General features: G+C 33.0%; 1 protein-coding gene across 23 annotated transcripts; it reads left to right on the top strand.

Annotated features, from left to right (window-relative positions):
- The first annotated feature begins 214 nt into the window (after window positions 1–214).
- Window positions 215–2,764, top strand: LOC133796433 (uncharacterized). Of its 23 annotated transcripts, none has more exons than XR_009875461.1 (5): window positions 215–467; window positions 733–774; window positions 1,410–1,459; window positions 1,697–1,763; window positions 2,513–2,764. XR_009875461.1 is itself a non-coding variant. In XM_062233940.1 (4 exons), the coding sequence occupies exons 1-4, from the start codon at window positions 306–308 to the stop codon at window positions 1,577–1,579; spliced, it is 336 nt and encodes a 111-aa protein (XP_062089924.1). In that variant the 5' UTR covers window positions 215–305; the 3' UTR covers window positions 1,580–2,764. The 23 variants fall into 23 exon arrangements, 1 of the variants encoding a protein (XP_062089924.1); XR_009875454.1 differs by having other exon boundaries at window positions 1,404–1,459; XR_009875452.1 differs by having other exon boundaries at window positions 733–1,218; window positions 1,404–1,459.
- The last annotated feature ends 6,736 nt before the right edge of the window (window positions 2,765–9,500 follow it).

The raw sequence follows: 9,500 nt of genomic DNA, 5'->3' as shown, positions 1-9,500 counted from the left end.
AAGAATTAATAATACTTTTTTAAAAAAAATTATAACAAATTTTTAAAATGTCTTAAAAAAGTTATTTAAATAATTCAAAATTTTAATATTAATTAGCTGTTAAATTTTTATATATAATATCATACTTTTAATAAATTATATTATATTAATAATACTTTAAATGAATTCAAATATTAAGATATGTTAATAGTGTATGATTTTTTATATTTTTAAACTTAGTTTTCCACAGTGTCGCGATCCCATTGCAGTCAAGTTGAACGACTTCTTCCCTTCAAGCGACGAAGCTCTTCCCTAACACGCGGTGAATGACAACGGCGTATACGACATCTAGCAGATCTCTGGCCTCAAGCCTGTCTTTCTCTATGCGTCGTCCCGCAGATCTTCGACCTCAAGCCCTTCCCGCCGACCTCACATGCTTCCAACTGATTTCTCTCATAGATATGCAAACATACCCCGAAAATTGTAAGGTAATACATCAATATTTGAAAATTAAAAACTTTCTTGCTGATGTGAGTCATTATTTCATATAATCTTTAAAAATTGTAAGGTAATACATCAAGATTTGAAATTTTCTAGGATATAATCTTTGATATCTTGAAATGTCATAATGAATAATTGTATTCTCAATATTCAAAGGAGCTTCTAAATATAATGGTTTTCTTTTAATAAATTTTTCCTTCTATAATTCCATCTATGTTTTTTCTCTACTCTTGGACATAATTATGATTGCAGGGGAATTAGGAAATTCATAGAGGGTTTCAATCCTCAAAAAAGGTAACCTATTGCTTCCTTTTCTTTTCACTTGGAACGGGGTGTCTGGTTTTGAACTGTTCGCAAGCTGCTCTAGAAATATATTAATTCATGCTTCTATGTTTTGCAATTGAAATTATTATAGAGGCAAAAATGTAGCAATCATTCATTATTTACCACATGAAGAAACTTGCGCCAAATGGGATCCAAATATTATCTATCTATTTTATGCAGGGGCACAAGTTTGTCAATTTTCTTAAATACTCTAGTATGTATATACTTGGCACAGTGAATTAGTTTTTGTATACTTTTAGTCTAGAAAGTCATTTAAATATAAAGCCTTCTTTTGCCTTTAATTTAATAACGTGGATTGCATTTCTGAAGTATTTGGATGGATTACATGATATAACAAGGATGATGGTGCATTTTGGAAAACCATTAGCGCATGTAAAAGCATTCTATACTGTTGTAAGTATAATTTCTTTGTCATTCTATTATATAGGTTCTCAATGGTGATATATCAAGTAAGTGCTAACTAGGATTATTTGCTTGCCATTTATCATTCTGAAGATAGCTTTACTTCAGTTGATTCATGAAATATTTTATATTTCTCAAGTATGATTTTCTTATTAATTAGTACCCTATTTAATTAGTTTCAGACCACATGCTTGGAATGTGTCACTACAAGTTTCCATGACTGTAACAGATGGTTTGTGCTCACTAGCATTATTTTATCTTAATTTGATATTTTGGGTCATTTTCAATTTTAGTGTTGATTGTGTGAAATGTATATAGGCATGACAATTGTGGAGTGAGAGCAAGGGAGTAGAAATGTACATAGGCATGGAAATTGTGTGAAATGGGCTGGTCTCTATAAAATGAGCATTGATTGTATAAGAAGAAATCTGTTGACCATTATAATTTATAATTTATAATTATGTTGTAGTGAACTCAGATGAGTGCTTGATGACAAGAATGCAAGAAATGTCACTGGATTACCATTTCATAGCTGAGTAAGAAATGGGTTCCTCCACTTATGCCTTTTTTGGATTTAATGGCCAGCTTAACCAAAAACTCTTTATTTTATTTATTTATATATTTTAGAAATATTATGTTTTCAAAAACAAAGAAAAATAATACTTTATTTACAATACAATAAATGTCGCTGTTTATGTTATCAGATAATAAAAAATCAGAGTTTAAACTAGTGGAATTAGATTGAAAGATTTGTGAAGAGTTACTTTCTTGATTATGATGTTATGAGTTACACATTGTATATTTTATCAGTAGTGGCTTGCTACAAACTACTCAGGTAGCAATAATAAAAATTACAGTATAACAGATAAAGTGAAATGGGTTTAGTATTTAATGATCGAACTTGGTTGGTGTATATAGTATTGGTAGTTGCAATTCAATTCTATGTGTTAACTTCTTTCTTTGGACCCAAAATAGATTAGTGCTTATGTTCATTTGTCCCTAAGTACTGCAACTTTTTTATACTACTTTTTAAGAAAAGAAAAACAAATTAAACTAAAATGTTTATCTTTGCCACTTAGCCATTTATAGTGACTTTGTTCTCAAGGACTTTTACAAAAAATTATATTTTCAATTGTAATTTATGCATACAAAAAATCAATGATTGTTGTCTCTATTCTCATTTAGATGATGAAATTTTGGGACTTTAATTAAGGCTTTGATTATCTATATTTGGGTATGTATCTACTTTTAAGTTCCATTCTTATGAAAACATTTCTATTGACAGATGCACTTTTACTGCAACTATACCGGGAATAGAATGAATTAATGTCATCATAGAAGCTGCTAAAGAACGATTTGGTGATTCTCAAAGAAAATAAGCAATAGGTTCTATGAGTTTGGTGAAGAGTAAGTGAAGAACATTGATAATTATGTAACTCTTTTTTTTTCTTGAATAGGTGGACTTATTGTTAGCAAGCACAAATAATGCAATATTAATGATAGAGTCAGACCTGTACTGCAAATTAGCTTGTTGTAACTGGTTGCATTTCTTTTTAGGGACTTTGTTTTAAGTTTGTAGTCAAAATACTTTGTTTTTTTTTATGTAGAATAATAAGTTTTGCATGTCTATCACTACAAGAAAATGAGGTCTTTACCTACCAATTGTAAGTGTAGGTAAAACTAGCCTAATGGTGGGTAATATGGTTTACCTACCAATATTGAATTGGTAGAGATTGGTAGGTAAATGTTAGTGGGGAAAGAGTCTTTACCTACACTTATTAACACTGGTAGTTAAAAGAATCAGTGGACCGCACTAAGTTATAAATCAATTGATGAGTCATCAGATGACGTGTTTGATGGCATGGCATCCTACGTGTATGCTAACATGGTTTTTGTAGTTTTACGTGTCTGATGACGTGGCATCCTACGTGGCATCCTACGTGACATCATATGTGGCATCCTACGTGGTGTCATTTTATTAGCCCACATAGCATTATTTTATTGGTCTGTTACACAATTTATATTTTGTTCAAATTTAATGGTTATGTGTAGGTAAAAGATAATAACAGTTATTTATAAATGTTCTATATTAGAAATAAACTAGAAAAAAATCATACAATAATAAAATGTTTAATGCTAAAATTCTTTATAATGTTCAATACTAAAATAAGTCATAAAGTTATCATTTTAAGGTTACCCCTACCAAAATAAAAAAAAACTTCATAAAGTTCATTCCTAAGTAAATTAATGTAAATAAACTAAGAATTATCTTGTGACTCCCGAACTGAAAAAGATGGCGACTCTCTTAAATTTGCATCTGAAGCTTGGTCTGTTGGATGTGGTGGAGGCGGTGCCATCAAATTGTTATGACGAAGTATATCCACAACCACAGTAAGTTGTTCGTTAGTAGCATTAAGGCTGGAAATTGTATCATTAAGTCGTTCAACTAACTCTTCATAAGTTGGTTGATTACCCACAATATTTTCACGATGTGAAGTAGAAGTTGTGACACTAGGAGACCGCCCCCACCCTCGCAAGTATACCGAATCACGTCCAAGTACACGCTCCATAATCTCTTTATCAGACAGTTCTTATGGAGGATGTTGACCCCTTAACTCCATCATTTTATCCTAATAATATATTTAATTAATTATTAGTAAGAAATATAATAAATATAATAAATAAAAATTTAAATTACTTACATATAATGGTCCGAGCTCTATTCCAGTCCATCCTTTCTCAGCATAATAAGTATGAACAACAGAATAATATCATTCACTATTCAGTGCAAGATTATGAAAAGAATTTCGCTAAGTTGGTTTTTACTACACCAAAATGTTTCGCTTCAATTTCTTCGTATATATAATCATCAAAATAACCCCCTATCAATATAATTGTCTCCACAAGCTTTGATTCAAATCCATGGAGGGTCATAAATAACATAATGATCATAGAAGTTGCAATAATCTCACGAGTAAAGGAATAGAGATGCCTAATCAACACCCACAGTTGAATAATTATGATAATTTTTAGCAATTAAATACCAACAAAAGATATACATTAAGTTCAGCAGAACACATATTTCAATAGAAGCCATAATCATGAGCTAGAAAATCAAAATCTATAAACTCTAGAATGATAACTCAAAGACAACTTTTTTATTTCTTAAATAAAACACTACCTTTATACCAGCTGAGATGTCACTCACATCATAAGCACAAAAGAATGTGTGTAGGGAGTCCCTGCCATAGAAAATTCAACTTATCAGTTAATGGTAATGCAATTATTTTAGCAAATCAACTCTCTTTTCCTGCTTTATATGCAACACTAACTTATATTTTACATTGTTCTAGTATACACATATATTGTACTCTTCCAAAATATGTTTTAAAGTGAAAGAATGAGATTCTTGATTACTAGACTTTGGTTCACCCAAAAATTTAGTACAATGAAAACTAAAATAAAAATAAAATCAATTCTCGTATAATAGAAAAAACAAAGGATGTGGCTCTAACACCAATACAAGCAAATCTAACCACACATATTTACTTGTATATACAATATCAATCTTGCAAGTATATAGAAACACATAATAATATATATATATATATATGAGTATCAATCATACATACAAAAGTTTCCAGCCATTAATTAATGAATGCATTTCAAATAGGTTCATAAAATTCTTGCAAGTAGATCGATATCAAAGCTATAAAGTCAAAAAATGAGTCTCTAGACAGCAACTACTCTAATACCCTGTCACTGTAAAGATATAGATGATAGCCAAAAATATCATAAAAAAAAAAAGCAAAAGCAGAGGAAATTATACATGCTTCATTTGAAAACGAAATGGAAAAATCCTTTTCTTTAATTAGCCTATTCATTGATCATGAGGAAATTAGTAGATTATGAAAACATTTATGAATAGGTATAGAACAAAACAACAGTATCAAAATATATTATAGAAATATCTCACAAACTAAACAAAACCTAAAAATAAGATGAATGATGCAGAATAATACCAATTTCCTTATAAAATTTTAAATATACTAATTACTCTATAGCAGCAGTCCATAGCCAAAGAATGAGTGTATACATCTATGCTCGGTAGACTCAAAGAGTAAAAGGAAAAAAAAAATCAAATCCCAATGTAGTTAGAAAGAAAATCCAAAATCAAATACCCAATAAATCTAAACAATCAATCTATAATTTCTTCATCAAACTAACAAACTCTAAAATATATAAACAATTATTTCATATATACATATATACAGATGCATATAACATTCAAAAAACACTTACTGTGGTCGACATAATCTGGTACCATAGTCCTTCATCGTCCGAGACCTCGCGCACCCATCCCCCGCCGTAAGCCTAGCATGTCGTCCATCCCGCCACCGTCCATCCCATCTCCCGCTGCAAGCCTAGCCCACCGACCAGTCAACTTCGAGCAAGATGATGAGAGAAGATGGTCGGGAGAAAAGGAAATGGGTATGAGGAGAAGAAAGAAGAGACCAGAGAAAGAAAGAAAGAGGGAGGCAGCTGTGTTAGGCTAAGATTGTGGAGAGAGGATAGGGTTTCAACTTTTAACATAATAATAATAATAATAATAATATATTATAATTATATAGACCGAAAGAAACATGGGAGTCTACCATAATAATAATAATATAGACGGAAAGAAACATGGAGTCTAATATAAAATAATTAAATATATTAGAATTAACATACCAACAATTCAGAGCCAAAGAAAGTAGCAAGCAATTTAAAAATAACATTCTTAATATCTATTTTTTACTTCTTTTGGTTGAAAATAAAATTTATATATTTAAAAATAATATTGAGCTCCATTATTATCTTTGTGAAAATGTAGGGTGTTTGGATTTACATTTCAATTTTATTCGTAATCATTTAATTGCTTCGGGTCAACCCTCTCAAATAATTATTTTCTCTACATAAGCTTCCAAATAAGCATTTATAATAATAAAATAATATAATGAAAATAAAAAACAGGGGGGGGGGGGGGGAATTGAGCGGGAATGGTTAAAAAATTTCCCTCCATAATATACGTAGATAAAGATCATTACCTACTGATATTATTGGTAGGTAAAGCTATGTTCCGAAATATAATATAATGGACTAGCATTTACCTACTAATATTATCTACCAATAAATATTGGTAAGCAAAACATTACTTTCCCTACCAATATATATTGGTAGGTAAATATCAGATTTCTTGTAGTGTATAAATATGTTGTAAACTTAAATTCAAATGTAATATAATTTTTGTATTTCATTTGTGTTTGGTTTGATTTATGGGTTAGAATATATTGAATTTTGTTGATTTTGTCTATCTATTGATTTTGTTTGGAGGACTTTGTTTTAAGTTTGTAGTCAAAATACTTTGTTTTTTTTATGTATAATAATAAGTTTCACGTTTTTAGAAATATGTTGTAAACTTAAATTAAAATGTAATATAATTTGTGTATTTCATTTGTGTTTGGTTTGATTTATGGGTTAGAATATATTGAATTTTGTTGATTTTCTCTATCTATTGATTTTGTTTGGAGGACTTTGTTTTAAGTTTGTAGTCAAAATACTTTGTTTTTTTTTATGTATAATAATAAGTTTCACGTTTTTAGAAATATGTTGTAAAGTTAAATTCAAATGTAATATAATTTCTGTATTTCATTTGTCTTTGGTTTGATTTATGGGTTAGAATATATTGAATTTTGTTGATTTTGTCTATCTACTGATTTTGTTTGGATTATGGGGTTCAAAAGAGTGAAATAAGTTTTTTTCTTCAATTTTTTTATATGAGACGACGGTTCAATAAATATTGTTGTCTCATGTATTGCATGGGACAATGCTTGTGTAGGAACTGTTGTCGCAAGTATTGTAGGAGATGACGCTTGTATAGGAACTGTCGTGTCACATATTGCATAGACAACGCTTGAATAGGAACTGTTGTCACATGCATAGCAGGGTACAACGCTTGCACAGGGACCGCTGTCATATCCATAGCATGGTACAACGTTTTTATTTGAACCGTCGTTTCATGTCTTACATGACATGACATTGCATGGGACGACAGTATCAGAACCGACGTAAGGGAATCCTTAAGACGGTTTAAAACTGTCATCCCATGTCAATTTTGTAGTAGTGTAGGTTGATCAAATGCTTGGTGAGGAAGACTGCGTTGCTTATCTAGTTCAATCTCTTGATAATACTCTGCTACAAAAAGTAATAAAGAGTTAGAGAGATTGAAGGAATGATTTTGTTCCAGTTCCGCTGCGTATATGTAAGTTTCTATACTTAACTCAGTTTTGTATCAATTTCACAGGAGCATGTTCTAGGAATTTACATGTTTGTTTGATAATATGTAAATTACATGAAAATAAATAAAGATCCTGCAATGTGTATTTCCTACACGACGTCCTTCTTCATCCCTGGCCACCAATATAGAGTCATCAAGTCCTGGTACATCTTCGTCGTACCCGGATGTAGAGAATAGGGAGTGGTATGAGACTCTTCTTGAATCTCTCACCTGATACCAGAATCTATCGAAACACAAATTCGACCTTTATACCTCAGGAAACCCCTTTGAAATAGAAAAGTCTTTAGCCACTTCAGCTAAGACATCCTCCCTGTGTTTCCTCAACTGGGGATCCTCCTTCTGCGTTTCCTTGATCCTCTCAAGGAGCGTGGACTGAAGTGTGTTATTGGCTAGCTGACCAACTACCAATTCAATTCCCTCTCTAGTCATTTCTTCAGCTAACTTTTCTAATATCTACCTCAAACTGAATTGCCCTGGGCCCTTTCGACTCAGTGTGTCAGCCACCACATTGGCCTTCCCTGGATGGCATAAAATGTAACAGTCGTAGTCCTTCACCAATTCCATACAATGCCTTTGGCGCACATTCAGGTTCTTCTGAGTAAAGAAATACTTTAAACTTTTATGGTTGGTGTTTATTTAGCACTTCTCTTCATACAGATAATGCCTCCATACCTTCAGTGCAAATACCACTGCTGCTAATTCCAAATCATGAGTAGGATACCTCTGCTCATACTCCTTCAGCTGTCTCGACGCGTAGGCTATCACTTTTCCAACTTGCATCAATACACACCCCAAACCCTACCTCGATGCATCGCAGTAGACTGCAAACTTTTCATTGTCTGATGGAAGACTCAATATCAGAGCGGTGATCAGTCATCGCTTCAACTCATTGAAACTGTCCTCACATCTATCTATCTAGACATACTTGGTCCTCTTACACGTTAGCTCAGTCAATGGTGTAGCTATTCTAGAGAATCCCTCAACGAACCACCGATAGTACCCTGCTAATCCCAAGAACCTCCTAACCTCTGGTACACTGCTTGGCCTGGGCTAATCTCGCACTACCTCAATCTTGGTTGGGTCCATCAGAATCCCCTCCTTACTCACAATGTGGTTGAGAAATGTTACTTGGGCAACCAAAACTCACATTTGCTGAACTTAGCATATAGCCTATGCTCTCTCAACCGTTGTAGTACCAAACAGAGATGTTGCTCGTGCTCTATTTCTGACTGGGAGTACACAAGTATATCATCGATGAATACGGTCACAAACTTATTCAAGTAATCCCTAAAGACCCTACTCGTCAAGTCCATAAAGGATATTGGGACATTGATTAATCCAAAGGACATTACTAGGAATTCATAATGCCCATACCTCGTATGGAACGCGGTCTTAGGTACGTCCTCCTCCTTAATCTTCAACTAATGGTAGCCTGACCGAAGGTCGATCTTAGAGAACACCGTCTTCCGCTGTAACTAGTCAAACAAGTCATCGATCCTGGGCAGTGGATACTTATTATTAATGGTCAACTTATTCAGCTCTCTGTAGTCAATGCACATCCTTAAGGTCCCATCCTTCTTCTTGACGAACAACGCTGGAGCGCCCCATGGCAAAAAACTGGGTCTGATGAATCCTAAATCCAATAACTCCTGCAACTGAATCTTCAGTTCCTTCAACTATGCTGGAGCCATTCTATAAGGTGTCCTAGATACTGGCTCCACCCCTAGCGCCAACTCTATGACGAACTTGATCTCTCAGTGTTGTGGCAACCCTAGCAAGTATGCTGGAAATACATCAGGAAACTCATACACTAGTCTAGTCTCATCCGATCCAACTGAAACAATCCTAGAGGTATCCACTATGTTTGTTAGGAATCCTATGCAACCTTCTTGCATTAGGTCTCTATCCTAGATCATAGGTACTCGTGGCCCACTCA

This window comes from Humulus lupulus, chromosome 1 (assembly GCF_963169125.1).
Source record: "Humulus lupulus chromosome 1, drHumLupu1.1, whole genome shotgun sequence".
Taxonomy (NCBI): Eukaryota; Viridiplantae; Streptophyta; class Magnoliopsida; order Rosales; family Cannabaceae; genus Humulus; species Humulus lupulus.
The sequence above is the reverse complement of the archived record's forward strand: the minus strand, read 5'-3'. Positions and strand labels throughout refer to the sequence as shown.

Excerpts from the sequence above, each read along its gene's own strand:
- LOC133796433 (XM_062233940.1), top strand. The coding sequence starts at position 306 with ATGACAACGGCGTATACGACATCTAGCAGATCTCTGGCCTCAAGCCTG. Across the intron at positions 1,219-1,403 it reads TAAAAGCATTCTATACTGTT|TTTCAGACCACATGCTTGGA; the intron begins GTAAGTATAATT and ends CTATTTAATTAG. Across the intron at positions 1,460-1,545 it reads TTCCATGACTGTAACAGATG|GCATGACAATTGTGGAGTGA; the intron begins GTTTGTGCTCAC and ends AAATGTATATAG.